The sequence below is a fragment of the Caloenas nicobarica genome, chromosome Z (assembly GCF_036013445.1).
Source record: "Caloenas nicobarica isolate bCalNic1 chromosome Z, bCalNic1.hap1, whole genome shotgun sequence".
NCBI classification, from domain to species: Eukaryota; Metazoa; Chordata; class Aves; order Columbiformes; family Columbidae; genus Caloenas; species Caloenas nicobarica.
In genome coordinates, this window is record NC_088284.1 from 17754319 (window position 1) to 17781602 (window position 27284).

Consider the following 27284-nt stretch of genomic DNA (forward strand, 5'->3'; position numbering starts at 1 on the left):
AGTAGCAAATCCCATAAAAGTTCAGAGTTGGCTGGGAGTTTATCATTTGCACAGCCATGGTTCCCTAGCCCAGGACTCTCTGGGCCCCAGAGCCCATCTTCGGTGTTGAAGACCAAGACGAAGAAAGCATTAAAAGTCTTGTCTTTGTCTATGTCTGTTTATGAGGTGACCATGCTCATCAAGTAATGGGCCAATATTATTTCTGGCTTGCCTTTTTCCGTTAACATATTTTAAAAACCCTTTTTATTATTCCTCACAGTACTGGCCAGCTTCAACTCTGAGCTTTGGCTGCACAAATTTCCTCCCTACAGTGGTGAGCAGCATCTCTGTAGTCCTCCCACGACAATCTGACCTTGCTTCTGCTGACTATGTACTTTATCTTTTCACTCTAGTTCAAGAAGAAGACCCCTGCTTAGCCAAGCCAGCGCTTTGCTTCACACGTTTGACTGTCGACATTTTGGAATTGCCAGCTCCTGCGCTTTTAGGAAGTGGCTCTTAAAAAATGACCAGCACTGACAGACCCCAACACCTTCAAAAGCTTCTTCCCAGGGGACCTTACTAAGTAGTTATCTGAGCAACCTGAAGTCTGCTCTCCTCATACCCAGAGTTGAGGTCCCGCTGGCAGTGTTTCTCCTGATAGCGCGGATTTTAAACCTGGCTGCTTTGTGGCTGCTGTGGCCAAGGCAGCCACCAACCACCACTTCACCCACGAGATCCTCTCTGTTAGTGCACAGCAAATACGGGCAGGCATCTTTCCTGGTCAGTTCCCTTAGTACTTCCACCAAGATGTTATTGTCCAGATGCTTCAGGAATCTTCTGGACCTGTTGGTGCCAGCTGTGTGATATTCCCAGTTGACAGCTGGCAAGTTGAATTCGCCCATAAGGACAAGGGCAGATGACTCAGAGGCTTCCCCTAGTTACTTAAAGAATAACTCAGTGTCATCATCCTGGCTGAGTGCCCTATCTGTACAAAACTTCAAAGCTTTTGATATATTTATAATCCATTTTTCAAAACTATTTTAAGGTGGTTGAAATATTTTAGTTTATACACACACACAATATTTATGTATATATAATACATAAATGATAGAAAATATATGATTTGTTATGAACCTCGATTACAAAATTAATATAATTACACCTATACTTACATAAATACTTATTTATTTTACAATTAAGGAGGTTAATAACCAATGAAATGCAAGAACTGCTGCCTTTTCCCTTAGCCTGCCTCCCGCTTCGTTCAAATCAGTAGTGAACAGAGGATGAAAAACACATGATCTATTCAAGACAGTCAGTCTTTTTCCTGTGCCACAGATCCTCAGAGGTATTCACGATTCCAAATGATTTGCACATTTCTACACAAAAGAATGTCAGTGCTTGAAATCAGCCTACTTGTGTGTAGTAAAATACTGTGGACTTTTATGAATCCCTTAACTGATGCAGTTTAATAAATAAATTCCATGTATATTTCGACAATCTCTGTTTACAGTCTCTTAGTTTTGCAGATCCTGCCCTCAATCAAAGAGAGGCTGCATCAAACCTTTGGTTTTCTAAGCCGCAGTACTGTGAACTTAAGACATGGCTGTTCCTAATTGCCGAACTTGCCAAAAGTGAGAGTGACCCATGCAGAACGTCAACATTGTAGGTACGTATCACTTCTGCCAAAAGCGGCTTATGTTCTCCCTACAGCCAACACTGGTGTTATGTACAGGCACAAATTGCATTCTAAGAAAACTGTTTTGCAGAACATCATGATTTACACAGTAACTCCCAACAAACAGATACTATAGGTACAAAAACCCAAACCAAATATATCATTACAGTTTTCTGTGACTGTACATAAGCAAAAAACCATATTATCTTACCCAAACAATATGGTGCACAGTGTAGATATCGCTGTCACCCACATAAACTCTGATGGCTCGGATGGTGAAGCCGTACTTTTTTCCTGAACTGTGAATTACTATCGGTTGACGAGGACTTGCAGCAGCAATTGATGAATCACGGCTGGGAGATGAATCTCGGGAAGATGAAGGATCAGATGATAGGGAATGAGGAGACATAGGACTTCCCAAAGGAGAAACACCAAACACATCTGCAAAAACAAACAAACAAACAATCTGCCTATTAAAGTGTATTGTGAGCACACACATATACAGACACAGAACAGGGAAGCTGCTTAGTTTTAACACCTTTGTGTCAAAATATACCATTGCCTTTACATAAATACTCTCTCCTCCTCTATCAGTGTGTATGTTAGCGAATGAGAAGTTTAACCAACACTATATCTTAGAATGAAATTTCATTCCCTGTAGCATAAACCGTATTATTTAAAGCAAATGTTAACTTGTTAGATGCAGACTGCTTTTTTCTCTTAGACAGGAAACACATTCATTGCTAATTTTGAAAAAACAATTCTCAGCCTCTTCCTAACAAACACTCATGAAAAGAAAACCCGAGTTTGGTAGCATATGTTATTGTGAGTACACCCCAAATCATCCCCCAAAGCATCTAGCAGTGCTAAACAAAGCACTAGTTGTTTTTTCATTTTCAGTTATATATAGATACAGAGTACTGTAATTAAACCACAATATCTATTTTGTTACATAGGACAGTAACTCAATGCTTGTACCGAGCCCCCATTTCTACATTCTGCTACACCATGTAAAACCACAAGAATTTCTTGCAACAACAATATCAATTACTGCTCCATTTTATTTCATTGTTTTGAAAGCACTATGTGCTCATGCTTGTGCAAATATAAAAAACAATTGCAGCAGCATAAAACACACTTTGGTGACTGTAACAAGGTGACAGCTCTGCAAAGGAATGCAGACCACCAGAAAGATCCCAGGTTTGGTGTCCATGACAAGCCCTGTCATGCAAGGGCAGATACGCTTTGACAGTAAAGGCGCTACTCCCTGGATGCGACTCACCAGAGGCTCCCAGAGGTTGGTATCACCAGCTAATGCTGAAATCCCAAAGAGCCAAGCCCCGAAGGGGCTGTATCTGTCACACGCTGGCTCTGAAACATGCCAGGTCTGCTTTCTGCTGCATGTGGGACATGTCTTATGACTCTGAACTGTATGTCTCAGGTTGGGAACACTGACCATCTGTTGCTGTAGTTTATTTTATGGATAAGCATGAATAAGGTAGGTTTTTTGGACAGTATTAGGTACAGCTAACATGTAAGATTTGGTATATGATATAATGACAAGATTTTATAGGCGTAGGCAAAGCTAAGCTTGGATTTTATAGAATGATGCTGAGATTAAACTGAAAGAAAACTGTAGTTTAATGAACACAGTAACTCAGTCTATATAATCTCTGAACTTAGTGACTCTTATTAGACAGCTCTGGAAGCACTACTAGAATACAAACTGATGAATAACTCGATTGCTGTGTGTATATCATGCTTCTGTGACAGCTAATCTCATTAACTGGCATGCACTACAGGCCCTCTACAAGCAGGAAAAAATAGTCCTGGTACTATCTGTTACAGGGGTATAGCAACAACCACTGAAAATACACTGAAAACACACTGAAAACAGGAAATGGGGTCCATCTTTTTGAAACACCCTGTACTATTTGGAAGGAAGAGTCTGCACAAGGAACAAGCCCAGAGTGTTTGCAAGCTGCTTGTGGTTTTCAATGCCCTGAACAGACTGAGCATGTGGTCTCATTGTAAATCACAATTTTCTCATTTTAAAAATAAAGTGATCTTCATGCATTTTGTGAGAATGATCATTCATATTCAGACAGCATCACAGAAATGCTAAGAATTCTTTTCATTGTCACCCAGTTGTTCTCATTCAAGCAGAGGCAAAATACTCGTTTTAACTGAGACTCAATATTTTCCTCTTGACTTATTTATCAAAAAATCCTCATAGTTAGCTGCTGGAATTAGTTACTGCACAGGAAGCCTATGCTGTTCTTTAAACTGTATGGTGAAGAAGAAAACAGGTGAAGAGAAGAGCCAGAACCAACTCTTCAACAATTCTCCACTAGCCTGAGGACTCAATGCAACCTGCTGAAGTTACTGTCAAAGCCACCTTTGAACATATGGAGGGTTATCAGACCAGCAGACACTTCAGTATTTCACCTAAGGTCTAAAAGAAGCATATGGCCAGTGTGCAAAGTTGAGATGTCATCCCACTTTTGGGAAAAAAAACCCTCAAACACTGGGAAATTTGGACTTTGATTCTGAACCATTAAAACACAAAGCACCAAAGCTTCATCTGGAAACACTCAATACTACTGTTATTCCTCCACCTACTTGTAGGAGTATTTCTGGCTTCAGATTTTGAGCACTCCATGTAAGCCTATGTAGTACAGAACAGGAGCCTACATGCTATTTCCACTTTTGTGACACTTCTCTTTGGCTTATTGCCTTTCCTTATGGGCGATGGGAGAGAACTAATCAGGCTGAATGTGCTGCTGTAACAAACAGCTATTCTTGGAGCTGTACACAGTGAGCTACTTAAAACTTAAGCTACACCCCTGCTGTAGGGTGGGCCAAGGACTGAAGCCTGCATCCTGCTGTGCATGCACACAGACAAACACAAAGTTGGCACCACTAAGCTACATTTTTGCCTGCCAGAGAAGGCCCCACAGCTGTAACAAGACCACTGTAACTCAGCGATGAGATTGCACCACCTAATAACACAGCTGAACAGGAGAAACAAAAAAGTGTGACATCATCCATTCCGGGCTCTCCAAAATATTGAATTTGCATCATAAACCATCAAGTCTGCATAAATCATAACATTTCAAACAAAAAGATTTATCTCTACCTCCTGGGATCATGAGGGACAAAGCACTTGCAGAAAGGGACTTTGTGACTTTTCCAGAGATGATCTTTTTCTCTGTGTTTTCTAACTGTTGACGAGCCATGTGAGACGCAACATCACTGGGTGGCTTTGAGGAGTTATCTGTACTGTCCACACTCTCATGTCTTCCATGTATCTGATCTAAGTGCTCTGAAAAACTGCCAACTGTACAAAGAAGAAGGGATAAACACATTGAGGGAAAACTGGGGGTCAAGGTGGGGAAATGATACAATCATGAGACAAGAATTTTTCTTCCTGTTAGTAAGTTCATAAAACAACATAACAGAAACTTAGGTAATTCTTCTAAACTTACAGAATGCATAAACGTTAACAGAAAGAACTGAATCAACAGCTTTTTGTAGTCACTGACTAAAGTAAAATAAGAGACAAAAGCTGAAGCAAGTTGGGTATCTCAATATGCAGCACCCACCTTAGAGAACTTAAACATTAATTTACTTCAGGAGTAGTTCACATGAAAAATAAATGCAAGGCTCCAATCCTATGGAAGTTGTTATCAGCTTAACAACTCCAAAAATAATGATTTTTTAATTGTTTGGTGGTTTTCTACCACAGAGGAGAAAGATACGTTGCACCACTATACTCATTATTACAACCACATTGATATTAACGTATCATGGGTAATTAACTTCCACAATTTTGGATGGAGGAAGGACAACAATATTTCAAAAAATGGAAAACAAACAAACAAACAAAACAAAACAACCAAAAAACCATAAAGGTCTTGTCTCAGGTGAACAACCTGCATGGGATTTCTTCAAAAATTGAAAGATGTCACAGGAAAGTTGTATGACCTAATGAAATATGCACTAAGGGTAGGTTGCCTGTTTAAAGACATAGCAGTAATCCCTAGTATTTGTTTAAGGTCACTGAATATCCAGTTGCTAATGGACCATAGAAAAATGAAATTATTCTTAAGTTTAATTGGTAAGTGACAGAAGAAGAGCAGATGCTTTGAGTTATCACTGTGACTGCTGTGCTAATGCCAACACCATAACACAGGGCTGGGGGAAGTGAGCAAGAATTGGGATACAGCACAGTCAACGTTTTAGACAAGGGAAGGAGATGCAAGTTGTTGTACAGCTGGATGAACCTGAGGAAGAAACGGAGAGGAGGAAGGGGAAGGAAAATGTGGACTACAAGGGAAATTAGGCATCTGGGCACAGAAAGGGGTATCTTGAGAAAACTCAGTGAGGTACAAAAGAGAAATAAGCTGAAAACAGGCAAATGTGTAGAGAAGGTAACTGGAACCTACATATGGACAATCATGAGACTGATATAGTCTGTGTATAAGGTCTTTCAACAGTTATACCAAACTCTCCTCTGAAAGTACAAAACCAGCAAGATACTAGGGCCTTGGATCCTACTGAAATGCATGCAAATACTTGAGTTGGGAAAGGGATGCATAAAGCAATTATTTAAGTAGGGAAAGATTTACAACACTCCCTCCTAGATTCCTAATGCCAAAAGTGATTTCCACATATCAAAGACAAACCTGCCAGTTCTGAATGGCATACATTATTAAGATATCTTAATTAAAACCACACAATTGTGCAGCACAGTGTTAGAAAACAGCAACATATACCAGTTGGAATGACTCCAGGATGATCAAAAGATCAACTTCGGTGAGGGATACAAAAACAGTGCTTTAAGAGCTCAAGGGGTCTAAGACTCCTTTTCTCCACGGAAGGATCCTGCAAAAGCCCTATGGTCAAGTCACCATCTTATTCATTTGCCTAGCAGCCCTCCAGAGTCAGTGGCGTGACACCAAATGTCGGCACTTCCAAAGATGTTGAAATTTTCCCATACATACATTCATGAGATTTTATTAATCTGAGCCTAAGCACAAACCAGATCCATCTTGGGATGCCTTTTTTTAAATGCAGTTCTGAAATACAGGACTTCCACATGCATGCAAGCTACTGCTAAACAAAGAAGGTCCACAACTGTTTCTAATGTCTTTAGTCAAGAGACCCACTGTGAATTACCTGATAGTGTGGAGCTGCTGATTGTACTTGCTGGAGTGGTTACTTCAGGTTCGTCTTGCACTATTTCTTCACTCACAAACGTGTGCTTTTCCTGTTCCTCCCGGGGCCCCACTAAGTTGGTGGAATCATCCTGTTCTCCTTCAGCTGATATGGACAACTTTGGAAGCAAACCAGAACTGTGTCGCTGCCTGCTGCTCTCAGTGTCAGAGGAGATGGGTGTAGATATTTGTTGTCTGCATTAAAAATAACCAAATGCTCATGCAGTTATTGGGATGAGGAGCCCTGCTACCTGGGAAGCAGGACTGGATGCAGACCACTTCCAGTACCCCCTTCTACTTACATTTCAGAATATTCTGAACTCCAGCTTAAAGATTCCACAGAAGGCAATGTTACACCTTTTGTTTTGTCTCCTGTATCTTCCTTTTCTTCACCTTGTGTTTGAGTGACTCGATCTATGCTACTAAAAACCTATTACAGACAAAAAGAAAATATATACAAAAAAGCCACCTTATCACTGACGTATTTTATGTAAAAAAACATGCAGGAAAGCACATTTCAGGTTGTACTCTGCATGTTCTAAATGCTTATACAGTATTTCAGAGTGCAAACTTCAAACTTCTTGAGCCTTTTTAAATTTCCAAGAGTTTGTGTTCTTAAAATGCTTTACTCTTTTGCGTTCTTGGCTCCTCACATACAGGGTCATGAGTAACATCTCTTCTCATTATGAATTCATCAGCTTTCTCCCCATTTCACTGTGTGAACTGAGAGAGTACAAACAAAATCCATAGCCTTGGGGTCTCTAGGTTACAGGATTAATGCACATCTTGGATTAACTCACAAACATAAAGCCAATCAAGGTAAAAAAAGCCCTAACCCTAAGATACTGACTTAGTATCTACCAGCCAGGTGTGGAAAGCAGAAAAATCAATCTGAATTGACTTTAAAGTTAAGAATAAATTAGTTAGATAAAGCACTTAGAAAAATTAAACTCTGATCACTGGAAGTCTGTTGTTTGCTTAGCTGAGAAACAGCACACAGCAATTGTCAGTTGTGTATTCTACAGCCTGAGAGGCACAGCGAGAGATGCAACGACATAACAGCATTAACAAACCAAATTATTACTGTGGTACAGAGCTTTCAAAAGGACAAAAGTTCACAGAATCACAGAATGAGATTAGAAGGGACCTCTGCAGGTCATGCTGTCTCTCTGCACAAGGAGGGTCACCTAGAGCTGGTTGCCCAGGACCATGTCCAGATGGCTTTTGAAGAGTTTCAAGGATAGCAACTCCCCAATCTCCTCAAACTGTGCCAGTGCTCTGTCACGCTCACACTAAAAAAAGTGTTTCCTTGTCTTCAGACAGAATTTCCTGTGTTTCAATTTGTGCTTACTGCCTCTGGTCCAAGTTATCCCCAAAGAGACTGTTATTTACCAGTATCTGAATTTGAAACATACCACCAACTCAAAATAAGAACTTTACATAGAACAAGGAGAACTACATCCACAATTCCCATCTCTGCTCTTCTACACTATGACATATGTGGTACTGCAGAGCCAACATGAAATCCACCAATTCCTTTAAACATAACCCGGGACAAACAAGATACAAACACAAACTTTCCAAACACCTTCAAACAGTTCCAAACTTTTTAAATAGAAAGCTTTTGAAAATCACTGCTGGATACTACGTTAAGACTAAAAGCACGCTCATTAGGCATTCCACTTCCATTATTTTCTGCCAGCCCTCCACAGTATTTCCTGAGCATGTCCACTCTGCTGCGACTGGTGTCCCCTTCCAGCAATAATTACCTCTCATCTCAGCTACTGAAATATACTACTTCTTTGACAGTCAGCTTCACCTTCACAGCATTCAAATCACTCCCTCAAATCTACATCTCTCCTTGACCAAATCACATGATAACCACTACTTTGCTTTTTTCCCTTCAGCCTAATGTCATTTAATTAATTGCTACTATAGGCTAGTACTGTAGTCTGTTATGCTTTCTTACAGCAAGGCACCCAGGACACAACTGGAGCAACGTGCAAACTATGCACAAGGAAACCAATGTGAGGAATATGCATGAGCATTTAACAGAACAGCTTCCCTAAACTTTCTCTTATGCTATCACAAATTTTCTACAGAAAACACCATCCTATTTCTAGAATTGACAGTCTCCTACAGCATCCTTGCAACTAAACTAAGGAAGTGTGGACTGGATGATTGGGTAGTGATGTGGGCTGTGAACTGGCTGAAGGAAAGCAGCCAGAGAGTCATGGTCAATGGGGCAGAGTCTAGTTGGAGGCCTGTACCTAGTAGAGTGCCTCAAGAGTCGGTGCTGGGACCAGTACTACTCAATATATTAATCAACGACTTGGATGAGGGAATAGAGTGCACTGTCAGCAAGTCTGCTGATGACACCGAACTGGGAGGAGTGGCTGACACACCAGAGGGCTGTGCTGCCATCCAGAGACCTGGACAGGCTGGAGAGTTGGGCAGGGAAAAATTTAATGAAATAGAACAAGAGAAAGTGCAGAGTCTTGCATCTGGGCAGGAACAACCCCAGGTTCCAGTATAAGTTGGGGAATGACCTATTAGAGAGCAGTGTAGGGGAAAGGGACCTGGGGGTCCTGGTGGACAGCAGGATGACCATGAGCCAGCACTGTGCCCTTGTGGCCAGGAAGGCCAATGGCATCCTGGGGTGTATTAGAAGGGGGGTGGTTAGTAGGTCAAGAGAGATTCTCCTTCCCCTCTACTCTGTCCTGGTGAGACCACATCTGGAATATTGTGTCCAGTTCTGGGCCCCTCAGTTCAAGAAGGACAGGGAACTGCTGGAGAGAGTCCAGCGCAGGGCCACAAAGATGATTAAGGGAGTGGAGCATCTCCCGTATGAGGAGAGGCTGAGGGAGCTGGGGCTCTTGAGCTTGGAGAAGAAGAGGCTGAAGGGTAACCTCATTCATGTTTATAAATATGTAAAGGGTGAGTGTCAGGAGGATGGAGCCAGGCTCTTCTCGGTGACAACCAACGATAAGACAAGGGGCAATGGGTATAAACAGGAACACAGGAGGTTCCATTTAAATTGGAGAAGAAACTTCTTCACAGTGAAGGTGACAGACACTGGAACAGGCTGCCCAGGGAGGTTGTGGAGTCTCCTTCTCTGGAGACATTCTAAACCCATCTGGACACATTCCTGTGTAACTTCATTGAGGTGTTCCGGCTCTGGCGGGGGATTGGACTAGATGATCTTTCGAGGTCTCTTCCAATCCCTGACATTCTGTGATTCTGTGAATTTTCTATTATTTTCTTAGTGACTCAAGAAATAACTTTCCTGCAGAATCTTCTTTGTTTTGATTTAATGATATTGACTTCATTCTTGCTCAATTTCAGTTAACATGTCCTGAAGAAATAATACCCTGTACATTTCTTCTACATCTAATATTTCCAAACTCTATAATAGTAGCAAAATGTTTAGGTACACAATATATATTAACATTACAGTGATTTTTACTTACTTTTGAAAATCTGTGTGAACATGAAGAAAACTGTCTTATCTCCAAACTAAAATCTTCATCATTGGTATCATCTTCTTCCTCAGTTTCCATATGGTGGTATTTCTCAGAACGAGCTACAGACAACAGAAATAAAGTACTTGAATTTATCAGGAAGAAAGAGTACCAATATTACGGGTGTAATTTTATTCTTAAGATTATTTCTGCTGAAATGTCAAACCACCAGTGAAAATGCAGGCTGTCAGTCGTTCTGATAAAGGAGATTTTCAAAGCAGTAAGCAAAAGCTAAATCAGTGATTATTTAAACAAGGAGTTCATAACATTTTTTTTAATACCATCAAACACCTACTGTCAAAGTAACTTGTGTCATCTTCAGACTCCAGTTGTGGAATAAATTCTGCTTTCTGTCTCAGCAGACTGTTCCAGTCAAGGCTCCTGAAGAACTGATGCTGCTTTACTTCATATGCACCACCTGGGGGAGCCAGAGAAAAAACACTGAGCAAATCATACCAAATCCTCTGACATTAAGGCAACTAAACCCCTGGCCAAAAAATGCAAGTTAACATGGAAAGGCATATTCATCACTGTAGGCAGGAACATCTACTACACATTTCCACTAGAATCTCCTACATCTATCAGAGCACCTCCTTGTCCCTGTTTTGTTGTTGCCATTTCTTTAACACTGGTGGCATTTCCTTATCATCTGACCCCTTTTAACACTTCTGGTTTTTCTGGATATACTGATTATTATCTGTCAGCTACATATTAGTCAGAAGCACCAGATGTAGTAGTGGCCTACTTGTTATAATATGTGTCAAAAAATTACACTAGTTTCAAGTTAATAAACAACCAGAAGAACACAATGAAATACTGGAATATTTGTCCTAGGGAGGTGGGCAAGGATGTCACTAATATGCATACACCTAATTCTAAAAACTGAACAGGTAATCTGCAGCAGCAAGAGTTACTGCCAAGTTGACCACATTGGGTTTGCATGGCAGAGCTTTGGTAGCAGGGGGGGATACAGTGATGGCTTCTATGAGAAGACACCAGAAGCCAGCCCCATGTCTGACAGCCAACGCCAGCCAGCCCCAAGACAGACCCACTGCTGGCCAAGGCTGAGACCACCAGTGATGGTGGCAGCACCACTGTGATGTTTACCAAAGGGCAAAAAACTGCTACACAACGGCAGCCGAGAGAGATGAGTGAGAATATGTGAGAAAAACAGCTCTGCAGACACCAAGGTCAGTGAGAAGGAGGGCAGGAGGTGCTCCAGGCTCTGGAGCAGAGATTCCCCTGCAGCCCATGCTCAGGCCAGCTGTGCCCCTGCAGCACATGGAGGTCCATGGTGGAGCAGATCTCCACCTGCAGCCTGGGATCCTGTGCCAAAGCAGGTGGATACACCTGAAAGGGCTGTGATCCCTTGGGGAGCCCCTGCTGGATCAGGCTCCTGGCAGGACCTGTGGCCCCATGGAGAGGGGCCCACACTGGAGCAGGTTTGCTGGCAGGAATTGTGGCCCCATGTGGTACACATGCTGGAGCAGTTTGTGAAGAACTGCAGCCCATGGGAAGGACCCACATTGGAGAAGTTCATGGAGAACTGTCTTATGCGGGAGGGACCCCATGCTGGAGCAGGGGAAGAGTGTGAGGAAGAAGGGGTGACGGAGACAACATGTGATGAACGAACCACATTGCCCATTCCCTGTCCCCGTGCCAGTGGCAGAGAGTAGGTAAAGAAATCAGGAGTGAAGTTGAGCCCAGAAAGAAGGGAAGGGTTTGGGGAACATGTTTTAGGATTTGTTAATATTTCTCATTATCCTACTCTGTTGTTAACTGGCAATAAATTAATTTCCCCGAGTCAAGTCTGTTTTGCCCATGATGGTAATTGATGAGTGATCTTCTGTCCTTATCTCAACCCATGAGCCTTCCATCATATTTCCTTCCCCTGTCCAGTTGAGGAGGGGACTGACAGGGCAGCTTTGTGGGCACCTGGTGGCCAACCAAGCTCAACCCACCACATTGATACAGCATGTAAACATCTCTATCTCAAGGCTAAGTCAGAAGAGAGCCACAGAAAAAGCATGAAACCTCCAGAATTGGTCTTCTAAATCAGAGTGTCAAGATTACAAGGTTGGGTTCTTTGCATTTCTGACGGCACTAAGGAATAAATTCATAAAAGCCAAGCTTCCCAAAGGAAACCAAAATCACATTTCATTTTAAGTCACTAGCCAAGGAGTGAACATTTTTCTGAGAAGAGCAATGGGATATCACTTCAGAATCATATAATTCTTGATTGGTATCAGACATGTCAAACCCAAAGGTCTTTTTCTCTGTCATTTCCCCTCTCCAAAACAAGTATAGTGTCTACCTCTCTTCCTTCGACTCAACTATGCCACTCAGGTCTCCTGAGCAAATACACAATTATGATTTTCATTGAGTGTTATGCAGCTAGCTAATATATATTAAATAGATAGGGCTGGCATTTGAAATGCATGGTGGAGCCTGGGATAAACTGTGCCATTTTCCAGTGACCCCCTGGGACCCGTCACATTTCAGCCTCCCTTTCTGTGAGTTGCTTCTGATACTTAAAAACTTCGTTTCTACACACCTCTCTACGCTTCAAGGAAATGGCTGCATAATTTCCTTCTTCGGACTGCCTGGTCTTGATAGACCACGAATAGTTGAAAGAAATCAGCCCATAAACGAGCTGCACTGATGATCCATGTGGTGGCTCTCGCCATTACCATAGTTAAGCCAGCCTCATTCTAGCCAATTCACTTTCTCAACCAACTGTAGCAAAAAAGGCAGAATTTGCCATCTACTTTTGATCCAGCCTCTTACAGGGTGATAGTCTTGAATTGACACTGTGTTTAACAGGAAAAAGCATCCTGGCAATGAAACAACAACGCCTGAAAGGAGTACACTTAAAACAAGGGAATGGAACTAGTTGTGGCTCTTCACTTCCCCTTTGGCAGCAGTGCCCTTTGCAGCAGATGAAGCAGGCAGCAAGTTGAGAAGCTGACAGGGGCATCACACCTCCCTCACTCTGTTCAAGATGGGGCAAGGGAGGACAACAAACTTAGTTGGATGCCACTTACTCCACACCATCAGCTACAGTGAGGTCTAAGGGTTGTCCACACAGCTCCCAGATGTTCACGGAATTCACTCATCTCAGTCATGTCATCATGTCCCAGGGAAGACTTGTTGTTTGGGCTGTATCAATAGTATGTGGGGTTTGTGTCACACCCATGTTTCCCCTGAGTGGCTGTGGTAAGGCCAGTTATGAACTGATTCATAAAGCTCCTTTTCATGTGAGTTCTAAAAATATGCAGCACTATCTGACCACTGGACTCAGTTTTGCTAGCAATTTTCCAAGCACTCTCATGTTGACTCAACCTGCCACTTGGTTTCCTTAGCATCCCCAAAGTATTCATATTCATGGCATATAGAGTTCATTACAGATAAGACTATACCTTTATATTTGGGCTCTTTTATGTAGGAGGCTTTTTTTTTTTTTTTTGCTGTGTTTAAATAGTGCTTTGCACAGTGGGATGGCAGTCAGTGACCAGGGCTCCCATACATTAGCACTTCAATTATCACATGCAATATTCTTCACTACTGCCTCTCACCCAAATTCCTAAATAAATCCTGCTCCATCAACTAACAGACTCTATTATATAAATGCACAGTGCTTTCATTAGCCCATACAGGCTCACTGCTCCTAATATGACATAACATGTTCTTCTCTTGAAATGGAATGAGCACAGCACTGAATGACCACAGTGGAATAAGTTGGCAGCTTGTGTTCTCACCAATATCCATTTACTTCCTTAACATCCATACTTTGGGTTTTATTCTACTTCATGCAAGGCAGTAGTGCTTGCTGAATGACAATGACAAGACTTTTCACAACACAACCTCAGACAGTTATTTCTGAACAATTAGTTTGCGTACTCATCACTTAAAGTCTGGAGGAACTAATGTGCCAGGCTAAGATACTTCTGAAAAAGGAAGCATCCTTTGTGCATCAATTCCTCTTCTCTATTTCTGTGTTTAGTTATTTAATACTGTATTAATGAAGGAACCCCATTCAATGGCTAAGTGGGTCTGTGAGGAATTTCTGCTTTATTTATCAAATTAAGAGAAAAGTAAATGCAAATGACCACATGTAAACTTTGGAGAAAAAAAAAGACAGCCATCAGCTTGTTAAGCTCATATTACTGGTCTGAATCTATAACATACCCTCTGCTATAATGGCATGCTGTCATGCTACTTGCCCTGACAGATGTTTCTTGGGCAAAGCAAATAGCAAACACAAGCTTCCCAGTGTTGAATATAGAAGCTATTTCTATCACATGAACAATTTAAAACAGTGCCTCCTAACCTGTTCCCAGTCTTTCTAAAGGATTCTGTCTGAGCAGCAGGGTAATCAGATCCTGGGCATCGGGAGGTGGCGCTTCATCCTTTTCAGGCCAGTTGATTTCATCTAGTAACACAAAATTTTTTGTTATTACAAACATCCCAACATTCAGCACAAACTGTGTGAAAGAGCTCTTCGTGAGTTAGCAGTAAAGTCAGTGTTAAGGTAATTTTTTCAAGTTGATCTCTGCTGCATACTAATTACTTCCAATTTTTATACTCTCTATACAGACTCCATAAACATAATGTTATGATCTCATTTTCCTCGGAAGTATCCTTTAGCCCAAAACAGTGTTTAACAACAGGAACGCTCGGCTCATAGAAAACTATTGCAAAATATTAGCACGACTTGTATGCTATCCTTTTTCCCTTCCCCCACCAAGAATCACAGTTTAAATTTTAGTTCTGTTCCACGGAAACTACTGTTCAGATGGACACAGCTGACCTGACCCAGCAGTCACTGCTCACATCTGCAACCCTCCTCTAATGCTAGTAGACTCACTGAAGTCATCACTCCCATGACTAAGGGCAGAGGTATCAGACTCTGCTCTCGAGAGGTACATGCCAATGGAGCTTTTTTCCAAGCGTCTCCTACTTCAGAGGAAAACCACCTCACTCTGCTGACTTTTATACTACTAAAGCTTTTGTACTTCATAGCAAGTTGGACCTAAATCATCCAGTCAAGATATTAAACCTTGTAGTATTCAAAGTAAGGCTGAATAAAAATCCACCAAACTTTCGTTTAAATTAAACGATGGAAAAATGAGTCAGTTTCAGTTTGAAGATAACTTTATAACAGCTTACACAGCAACTTTTGTCTGATTTTTAGGAGAAGCTGCCTCCAGAGATGTAACATATTGCAGGTTTAGACAAAACTCTGCAGAAGGTTCTTATGAGGTACAAGGATTTTGACATCAGAGAAACTGAAAGCTAGGAGTTCAGGAAATACAGAAGACTGTTAAGAATTCTGTTCTCATTATATGATCTAGACTTTTCTTTCGCAATTGTCATCATTGGAGAAATAATCATCAGAAGCTATAAACAAGTTTAGTATTTGTATTTCAGAATTTAAGGAAAGGAACTGAAATAAACAGGTATGAAATATAGCCTGTTTCTGGAGCATTATTTTTAATTCTGACCATTTTAGGCATCTAAGTTTACACTGAGGCCTCCCACAGTTGCACTCATACAAGCTGAGAGCAGGAAAGGCAATCTACAATGAAGACCATTGTGATAAAATAAGGGGGCAAGACTTTAAAGCAGATTTTCAAACAGAATGTAGATTTAACCCACTGAAACTAGAACAGAAGTCTAGGCTAGAGTTTGGGTTCTTTAACATGGCTGTTACAGTTGAGTACAACACAACATACATTTTAGCACACGAAATGTATCAAACAATAGAGTTCTCCTTCAGATACTGACAGTAAAAATGGTTTCAGTATGTAAGGATATTTAAAATAAAAGAGAAGAAACTGACAAATCAACATCAAAACAAGAAACTAAGTTGACCAACAGTCTTGGAGACTGAATAGGAATAGATCGGATTTACTAACATACACTTCCACAGATAATTTCTGTAAGATAAATGGACACATTCAAACAGATAAAGTGATTTACGCAAGTATCAGCTACATTTTAACACACAGCAATTTGTTTTACAAAGTATAAAATTAATACCACATACAAAATACAGTCTAAACTGCAAATTTTGTCATTAATTTTAGACTACTCCCCCCGCTTCTCCCAGTCAGAGAGCATAAAGATAAAAACACATGTGCATGTGCCTGAAAATGCAATAAAAACATGAGTTATTTCCATGTTTGCCTGCCTCCAGTTTCCACTGCAGTTTGAATCTGATTTGGAAAATAAAGCATGAATATGCATCGCAGCCATGAGGCATCCAGAAAAAAGCCAGCATTTGCTGCTTGTGTTAATTAAACAGTTGATTCTCCTTGCCACTCAGGCCTTGGCGTATCACATCAGAAAACAACGTGGTTATAAATCCATGAACAGCTAGGATGTTGCATAAAGAGGTCCTGTACTAGAAGCAATTCGCAAATGCATTTCACTACAGTTTACAAACAAGTCTGGCTTTCAACTTCAGAGATTGAAGCAAGCAAGATGATTACAGAGTGTCTCCCTAAGTACAAAGGGGATTTGTCACATTCTCAGAGAGTAAGGAACCAGAGGTGCTGCCAGCTTTGTTTCTATGCTTGGCTTTTTTTTTGTGTGTCTCTCTCTCCTCGGTCTTAGCTACTGGACCTTTTAAGCAGACCATAAAGCAGACTAGGAAACACTCAGTAACAAAGGTGCCATTCTGTTAAACTTCTGGCATAAATAGAGGCCTTCTACATCTATGCATCTGGGAAATTTATGGAAACAGCGGGTAGGATAGTAAACAATTCCGTTTAATTATCATTCAGTTTTGCCACAAGCCACATAACAATACTTAGGGTCAGCTTGCAGGTTAAGATCTAAAAGGTTACTGAATTTTAAATGGAAGAAGAACAGCTGCTACAGAAATAACATTATACTATAACAACCATCAATGAAATCATTAACAATCTGTGAATTAAATTTGTTTCCTTCTCTTTCTCATTATTTATTATTTGGGAGACATTTGTTTTAGGGTTTTATTACATCTTTGTTAATTTCTTCATTGTGCCATGAGGCATTTTCCCATTTATGCAAATTTATTTTAACTGTTTCTTCTCTGGTATACTTTCTTTACTAAAGACTGAAATCACTGTGCCATAGTGGTATTACTTTTCTACTAATACTGCTTTCTTTTTTCAAACAGTGCAGCTTAACCATTGGAGGCTACATTACGGCAACAATATACAACAAGATCAGCTTTTATTCCAATTTTATTCCTATTGCTTTGGCAGCAAATTGTGTATTATAATATTACAATGTGGGTTTTTTTGAGCAAAACTAGCTTGAAAACCTAGTCTATCAATGAAGTTGTAAATATCTTTACTACTAACAGAAATTGAAATATTTCACAGCAAGCTAAGTTTGGGGGTTTTTTGTTTGTCTGTGATACTCACCACTGATTACTTGTCCAAACAGCTCTTCTGGTGTATCTCCAAAGAATGGCACACACCCAACAAGAAATTCATAAAGGATAATTCCCATAGCCCACCAGTCCACAGGTTTTCCATAACCCTGTCTCAGTATCACTTCAGGAGCAATGTATTCAGGTGTACCACAGACCTAAAATATAGAAAATAAGCATGATGGTAAAACAAGTATAACTGGGCTATGTCACATCATTTATAATTCTTGAAATGTAAAATAATATTGAAACACTGAAAAATGGAATTCAGTAGGTTTTAGTCTGCTGAGTCTGCATAACAGCTAATATTTTTAGAATGACCTAGCTACATCTATAGACATCATAATCAACTTTTGTGCACCTGTCACGCAAAGCACAGTTTGCATTTCGTACAAGGGAGACCATCACAGCAAATATTTTATTTAACTTAAACATATCCTTGTCTTCACATGAAAGTTGTGATGGTTTTATCTTAAGTAACTCTTACAGTGAACAGATTGTGAGTAATGGTAATGAGGCATGCTTAAAGGGAAATGGGCCATAGCAAGGATTTTAGCACCCTTGGTTGTACAATGCATCATGAGCTCCACAAGTACTCTGCTGAGACTTTGAATTCCTTATAAAAACTGTTTTCCATTTGTCTCTCTCACAGATTCACTTGCACACAATTAGGTTGTTTGTCTTACTAATAGATCCTAATGTGCAAAGAAAAAAGCCTAGAATGATCTGCAGGGTCTAAGTAAAAGTAACTGACATACACAATTGGAACACCGATGCAGAAATAACAACAGATTACATAGTATTATGGTACATTCTGCTGGCAAAACATCACTTTCTTGGAACAGTGAAGGTAGAAGTGAAAAAGGCTGCGTCTTACTTGTTTGTCAAGGAATTCTCTGGCATCCTTCTCAATGTGACCCTCATACAGATTGGTTGTCAAACTCATTAGTCCCACCTTTGACAGGCCAAAGTCTGTAAGCTTTATATGGCCCATGGATGTTACCAATAAACTGAAAATTAGAAAGACCTGAAGTTACTGCGGTATAATTCAACATCATGTGCTTATTATTATACTCGAAGGAAAACGTTTCATTAGCACTGCAAAAATAAAAGGACAGCTTTGAAAGTAATTTAACCAGGTAAAAAATAAACAGGTTAAAAATCTGACAGTCTTACATTTGTTACTATTATTATCTGATGTAAACAAACTTTTTATATGCAATTGCACAATATCTTATAGAACTATATAACTGTTCAGAGCTGAATGCTAGATGTTTTAAAGAAAAAGAAACACTCATCATCTGAAAGACCTAGAATAAATGTTGAAGTGAGGTGAGCATTTTCTGTCCATAACAAGCTGGATCTTTCATTTGAAAAAAATCAGCTATTAAGTTAGTAACTAACACTACACTGGCCAGAGGTATCATGTCATGAAGGTATTGCCACTCAACGGACATTAACTCCAATTCTCTTTTTATATATATATATAAATATGGGTTTTTAAGTGTGAAAGGGGTAGAAGACTAATGGAGCTGCAACAGCCATACCTCTTACTGCAGCTACTTGCTGCAATGTATAGGAGCAATACTGTATTTCTAAATATTGTAAAAAACAAACAAACAAACAAAACCCCCATGTAACAGGAAAGATTTCCCCATCTGTTCAATCTTGTCTTTGTATGCAAATATCTCCAAGTTGATGATACTTTATGTTAAACAGTGTTTTAAGCATACTTTGAATGATGTTTTCCTTAATGACCAAAATGCATTTCCCTCCATGTTAGCCAGAAGGGTAAGTACATTTGTTTTAGCTACTCCAATAGCCTCATTCCATCTTAAAGACAGAAAATTTTAAAGAGCAGTTTTGGAAAAAAAAACAAAAACAAAACCAAACCGAACTACCTTCTGTAACTGCAGATAATGAAAATTCAAATTTTGAGCAGAAATTGTGAACCCTACATAACATTCACGATCAAACAAACAAACAAGAAAATATTTCAAAAACATTCAAAGAAAGGTTACACCTTTCATATTTTATCTAACAATTTCAAAGTCCTCTTTTGGTTACATTCTATATGCATACTTGTCTGGTTTCAAATCCCTGTGTACAATTCCATAATTATGAAGGTATTCCAAAGCCAGAACAGTCTCCGCAAAGTACATCCTTGCCATGTCTACAGGTAAAGGACCCATATTCTTCATCAAAGTAGCACAGTCTCCACCTGTGGAAACAGGATAAATGTTCCAGATGACACTATGAATTCTGAGGTGTATCGGTATAATCCATATATACTGCAGGAAGAGACAAACGGTAGTCATAAATGTTTATTTTCCAGTTTAATGATTCAGCTGAACCTGTAACCACAACAACTGCTGTACTGGAAACAGTGTGTGAAGCTGGGAGCAAGTAGTACAAGGGTTCAGCTAGAAGTCTGTGCTACCACTTTCCAAAAAAACCCGAAACCAACCAACTGACCCACTCTACAAAAAAACCCAAAAACCCAACCCAAACCAACCAAACAAAAAACCACAAAGAGGGGGAATGGGGTACAAGAAAAAAACAAAAAAGCCCACACAACTACAGTCCCTTGCTTTCCTTCAGCATCAGTGCCTTAGTGCCTTTTCAAACTACATCCTTCTCCCTCTTTCTCTGTAAAAAGAATGATTACAAATATCCCAACATTTCAACATTTGCTAACGGAAAATTTGAACTCCAGAAAAGCAAACAGCATTTCCACATGAAATGTGAACGTTAGGACACTTAAAATCACACTCTATGAGGAACTTATTCAAAGAGCAGTTATTTCCTATTACAGCTGAAGCACAAGAGTTTTTACAAGCTCTCACTGTGAGATAATGACTGGGAAAAAAGCCACCTTATTGCTAGATTTAGATACTAAATCTGTATTGCCAGAGTACAGACAACACACGGGTGGCCTTTCTAATGCAAATACTCTATGGGTTATTTTTCTTTCTTGGTGTAAGAAAACTCTCTTCTTCCTCTGTAAAACAGAACAAACATTTTACCTTCTACATATTCCATGACCATACATAAATGACGTTTTGTTTCAAAGGAGCAATACATGCTGACAACAAATGGATTTTCTGCAAATGTCAGGATATCACGCTCAACAAACGCCTGCTGGATCTGGTTTCGGAGGATGAGATTCTGCTTATTAATTTTCTTCATGGCAAATCTTTGTCTGGTCTCTTTGTGTCTCACAAAATAAACCGCACTGAAGAAGTTCAAATAGGAGAGAAAAAGAAAAAACGTCTGCATAACTATTAAAAATCTGTTTTAAAATACCTTTTTTAAACAAATATTTTTTAATTGTGTAAGTATTACATAAAGACTTGGTTTTAATTTAATGTAGTTGACTTGCCTTTCACATTAGAAAATAGCCACAAACCTCATTTTGTTTCATAACCAGGATGAGTCTCAGCCAACACAAATTAGTACAGAAACGAAAACCAAACAACCCTCCCTGCCCCCAAAGCAAACAACTGATAAAGCAAATGGGCCCCCAGCAGATACAGCAAATGCTCTCTGCTCAGGCAGATTTTGGGCGTTTCCATTGGCAAAGGATCATATACAAACTCCAGCTTTGGCACAGTGTTATAAATCATTCCGACAAATGCTTATTCTGCAAGTGTGCTGTTGGATAATTATGAGTCAGACTCTGTCCAGGAGATTTTAAAACACGTCACGGGTTTCTCATGAAGATTGCTCAGAAGTTGCTGGGTAGGTGCCTCACTCATTGCCAGGTGCAAAATCTTCCATTCTTGTTCAGTCCCTGACATCAGCATTGGTCTGTATCAGAGGGAGGTCACTAGTAGGTAATCCAAAAGAAAGATCACTGCCAGAACCACATGGTAATGTGGGATTAAGATGTTTCTTGACATGCAGAATTTCCACTGGGCACAACGCTTCCTGTAAGCTTGGTTAGATAAGGTAAAGGCAGTGAGGGAAACGAAGTGAAGGAAAACCTCACATGGACAAGCCTTCTGTCTTTCAAGACTCAGGAGAAGGAATCACCCTGCCGTGAAACACCGACACAGGACATTACTGACGCTTTTCTCAAAATCCCTTGTGGCAAATCCTGAAAGTGTTTGCCTTGCTTGAAATCTACTTTGTAGCATTTAATGCTTATAGCATCTCCAGCATATTAAGTACCACAGTACTCAGTTCTTATGGAAAGAGAGGACTAAAAGGAGAAAAGAGAGGGGGAAGAAAACCGGATTCAATTATGTAGTTTTTAAATTCAATTTTTTGTCCCCATGAGGTCCAATTGTCAGCATACAATTATTTATTTAAAAGCAAAGAGCAGTTCTTGCCTTACTATTTCTATGAGGAGCTTCCCACAGCTACCAAAGTTACAGGCACTGAAAAAAATCCACGTTTCTGCTTTCCTTTGTGGAGGAAAACTTTTCCTAGACAAGTTTCTCTTACTGATTCCAAAAGCTTTCATTAATCTCTTGTGTCTTGTCTGAGCACAGAGCAGGTAAAAGACATTACATCATTATGAAAGTAGGCAAAAAGTACCTTGGGCAAAACCCAAGACAAACCCCACCCTTCGTGCCTCCTACTAAGTCTCACTCCCTTCTGCCACTCCCAAAGGGGAATAAAGACTGAGTTATTCAGCTCCAGTGCTCCTCCCTGCTGGTTTCATGCTTTCTGTTCTCCTGCACCTCTTCCTACCGCTCCCCTCATACTCACGTCTCTCCACCCCTTCATTACAACTCTTCTTTTGCTTTTCTTTGCCTTACGTTTTAGTTTTCCCCTCTCTTGTTGCTAGCTCCTGTCAGTCAGCCCGACCTTCTTAATCTCCTGTAATTCCATCTTTTCTCTATTTCAGTACCCCTGTGCACTCCTCACACATAGAAAAGTGAGCCGTTCAGGTGCCTGAAGGCGCAATCCTTCAAAAAAAAAGAGTTACACGAATGAACTGAGGACTGCTCGAGGACTGGTCACGCAGATGTTTCTCAGAGCTTTAATTTGGACAGTGTGCCAAGATGAACTCTTAAGAGACAGATATTAACCAGGGCATATTATTACAGCATCTTAATAAACCCCCTCTGCAGATCATGTGGATCTGAAGAGTCACTACTACCATATTTGAAGATGAAGAACCAGTTAAGTTCTGAAGACTACCTAGTCCAGTAAATATCTGGGACATGCTGGTTATATTCCCCCAACTCTCTAAATTGCATTCTCCAGTCTTACAGACACAGGCAGACAACTAAGTAACTCAACCTGAGGATTCAGTTATCTACAACTCCTCAGAAAAAAACCTGTTAAGTTCAAGTGCATCAGACTCATCAGACAACTGCAACACAATTGTCTCTCTCATGTTTACAGATGCATACACTATTTATGCTATATAAAGTGCTTTTAAACGATCCTCAATGTATAAAAATGTCTAACATCACTTACTCACATCCTCTAATCACAGTAACCCCAGCAAATGGCATTTGTGCTTTACAAAGAAAATTATGCCCTAGCCAGTAGCATGTTATTCCTGTAGAAAACCTCCTTTCTTCCCCCAGGATGCTCCCAGTTCACAGGAGTGATGCCATTTCGTCAGCCTGCCAGTACACTAAACTAAGCACACTGTGACTATTGCACCCCGGCCTGCCTGTGACACCACTGTTCTCAGCTTACACAGTATTAGAATTCGCGTATTAGAATCTGAGCATATTAGAATTTGCTGAAATGTCAATAAAATGATAAATAGAAAATGAAATCTTCCCAAAGAGAAAAAATTAAATAAAGATGTACAAATTGCCCAGATATTTTTAAAAAAACCCCAAAACAGGAAACCTTCCACGTTTCTGCACAACCAGGCTTCAACATAATCTAAATGGAAAACCTGGAGCAAAGCACATATCTGCTGAGATATAACTTTGAACTTTAAGGTAAAATGATGGGAATAGCCACACTAAGTTCTAGCACAAAACAACTCTGTCTTGGAGGATTCTGAACCCTGATTTTCCACACCTGAAGTATGCTTCTGTTATTGTACATCAACTTCTTGTGTAGATTGTGATGGACTTCTAGTTTCTGTCCACTGCCCTTGAAGCTATCATCTTGCTACATTCTCTCAGTCCTGGCACTGAACTTGCACCTTTTTTTCCCCCCACCACAGGCCCACATTCCCACATCTGTCTCTGTTCTTTATTTTTCAGAATGCTACAGCTGGAGAACCAGATAGAAGTTTACCTTTGCTTTGTATGTGCTTTTAAGAGACAGGACAATACCTCACTGCTGGTTTCTTTGTCTTGATCATTAAATGCTGCTCATGATTTTTAGCATATTATAAAGATAATTATAAATTTGAGGATTCCTTTAACACAAAAGCAATGTATTAAGAACATCCAGACCATTTGATTGCCCTGTTGACCTATTCAATGGCAGTGGCATGCCCTGTCTGCCTGCAAAGCCACAATCAGAGTGGTATTGTTGCAGTCTCCTGTGATTTCAAATGAAGAATTTGCTTCTCTACCTCTCCCCTTTCTGTTTTCATAACATGGCAACAAGAGACTTCTAAAATGTCCTCTGATTTCACTATATGGATCTCAACAGGTATACAAGTGCTCTGTATTTTATTGATGCTGTATTTCAACACAGGAAGAAAAGCTTACTTTTCAAGAGAAATAAGAAAATTCATAAACTTTGGCATTGTCCAAACATTACCTTATTCCACTTCCAACATAAGCCTTAGCTTGAAAAAGTATCTCTAAAATACCTTTAGCTAGGCACTGTGCACATGTATTAAGATGACCAAAAAATGCTAACACATTTAACTGTGTTCCCAAATTGCTCCAACTTTAATATTATGCAATATATCCCTCCAATCTTGCAACCAAGATTCCTGGTTTTTTCTCTAAATTACTTACAGGCTCAGGCCTAGTTTACAGCTCTTCAGTAACTTCAACTTTAAAAGCCATTTTAGAATCTACAATTAAGTGTTTGGGGCTAATATAGCTTGGGCGCTGGCTTTGACCCGATTCTCTAATTTGTCAAAGGACCTTGAACTCCTTGGGGAAACACGGGCACTGTAGGCATTGTACCTGCTGCTTAAAAGTTACAGCTGCTCACCAGGAGTTCTGTTTCATTCTCACAAGCAATTTCCTGAGAAGAGACTGCTAAATTCTGTACTACCTTGGAATTATATCTGACGTTGCCTCCAGTGAAGAGAAGCCACTTGTAAAGCTGTGATTCATGTTACAGCAATATGGTAAAGTTTATGCACAGTTATATAAGATCAGAATTTACAAGCAGCATTGCGCTGCCTCCTAGCTAGGCGATGCCCATGACCAGATCAGATTTATTCGGGGGCAGGAGGAAACGCTGCCGAAGCACTGCAGCACTCCTAACATGAACATCCAGCACAGCGTAGTGCTTCCGAGCCCCGGGACAACATGCACAGCCTCCTCTCAGCAATATTTCAGACCTACCTAGTCTGCTTGGAGGAAATGAGAAGCTGGCCATCTGAAGAAGAGAACATGATGGCTCTGATCGTTCTCTCATACTAGTCCTAGTTGTTCAAATATATCACAAACTTTGACTAATAAAACCACCTCTCTGTATCTAACAGTAGGAACGTCTTCTGTCTTTATGGCAGCGAGTAAAGACAGATGCAAAATGATGAAGCTGCTGTCCAGATTTCCTATGGGTAAACTGTCTGAAAAGGAAACACTTGAGAAATTGAGCTCCTCACCAGTTTATAGCATGCTGAACATTCAGGGAAGACAGAATTCAAGAACTTCAACACAACCACGACATTCTTCTACCATGGAGAGAATTGCATTAGCTGCCAGTATTAGATCCTCACACATATATTAGTTACAGAATAAAGATAAGGTACTTGGCCTGTGCTGTACTGGGAGGCTCACTTGGGGGCAATGAAGTGCATTTGTTCAAAGTTCATCATTTTGAGTAAGTTCACAACGAACAATGAATATAAGATACCTAGCACAGAAATTACCAGCCTCTGCTTTCTAAACTGCTCTTTAAAGCTCTGGGCTTCCAGGAATCAAAGCCTCTTACTCTGCATAGACCAGTCACTCACAGGTGTAAATGGAACAGAAAGAAATACAGCTTATTAGAGCTGTAGTCCATTTAGAGGTGGCACCACTTAAGTGAACCTACAAAGCCACACTTCCCCCTATCCCCTTCCACTTCTGAACTGGTGGCTGTCAGGCTGATTATGAACTAACCTGACTGACAGGGTGTTATTCTGCAGCTGGTAACTTTTAGGTCCATTCCCAATGCAACTATACATGAGCAAGCACTGTCAACTCAGTGGAAAAGGGACAGGGATGAGCACCCACAGGTTAGGGGCAGCTGCTGCTCAGGCCAACACCACCTCAGAGTTTTTAAATTTAGCAGGCAAGACCATTAGCCAGTATGTCGCGTACATATTGACATTACCATCTTCATAGAAGCAAAACCACTCCAGGCAATCGCAGAAGTGGTATCATGTATTTGCTTTACGCAGATACAGTTCTATGTTAGTGAATGACAGAACCACAGAATGTTAGGGATTGGAAGGGACCTCAAAAGATCATCCAGTCCAATCCCCCCGCCGGAGCAGGAACACCCAGATGAGGTTACACAGGAAGATGTCCAGGCGGGTTTGAATGTCTCCAGAGAAGGAGACACAACTACCTGCTTCCTATTCCAAGCTGGAATATGGAAATAATGTTGCTGTGATTGCAGCAAAAGTTTAAAACTTGGGAAGTATGAAAAGTTGTGGCTGGCTGAAAAGAGTCAGATAGACAGTTTGTGAAAGCACTAATGACTTGGCCAGCATCCTACATGTTTACTGATTCACAGCTTGTTTAACTTCTTGTATATTCCTAGCCATTCCCAAAAGCCTGATACACCTCATGTACTATACAGTCATTTAATTGCACTACAGATGAGTTTACCCAATCAATTAAAAGCAGAGAACTGCTAAGATATTTACTCAAACCTTCACAAAACCAACAGTTTATATTGAAACTCATCGAGTTTAGCACATCTGACAAATCTCTGCTACAGCATGCCAAGACCAACAATTACCCTGTCAAGCAAAGCTTTCCATTTCACTAATGACAGCAAAAACACCACAGCAAAATCAAAGACAACAAAATGTAGGTTTTTTTTAAAAAACTGCTTCAGAATTAAACCCTTCATTATAGCCTCAAAATAAAAATAAAAAAATTACAATAGCACACGGAATCTTTAGTAAGAGCACAAAATACGCCCACTTGTTTTTGAGAATACAACAATGAAGCACAGGTAGACTTCACACATATTTAGGTTATTTCAAAAAATTCATGGTGTGGAAAAACATGGAAGGGAAAAAAAATAATCCCTGTAGCATAACAACAATAACTTTTATTTCAGCTGCTTATAGTTGTAAATAAACTGCAATAAATGACTACGGGGCAGTTTATTGCTTTGTATTCACAAATGGA

The 27284-nt window shown here is 40.2% G+C and overlaps 1 protein-coding gene across 5 annotated transcripts in view; it reads right to left on the bottom strand.

The window, feature by feature from the left end:
* The window catches only part of MAST4 (microtubule associated serine/threonine kinase family member 4), a 235982-nt gene that overhangs the window by 12453 nt on the left and 196245 nt on the right, over positions 1–27284 (bottom strand). For all 5 annotated transcript variants that reach the window (XM_065657629.1, XM_065657630.1, XM_065657631.1 and 2 more), the window contains 11 exons: positions 20847–21055; positions 19903–20041; positions 18698–18830; positions 17813–17978; positions 14728–14829; positions 10693–10815; positions 10347–10459; positions 7179–7306; positions 6839–7071; positions 4797–4997; positions 1869–2098 (listed from right to left, as the gene is read on the bottom strand). In XM_065657629.1, the coding sequence (XP_065513701.1) occupies positions 1869–2098; positions 4797–4997; positions 6839–7071; positions 7179–7306; positions 10347–10459; positions 10693–10815; positions 14728–14829; positions 17813–17978; positions 18698–18830; positions 19903–20041; positions 20847–21055 (1777 nt within the window). The remainder of the gene's footprint in view (positions 1–1868; positions 2099–4796; positions 4998–6838; positions 7072–7178; positions 7307–10346; positions 10460–10692; positions 10816–14727; positions 14830–17812; positions 17979–18697; positions 18831–19902; positions 20042–20846; positions 21056–27284) is intronic.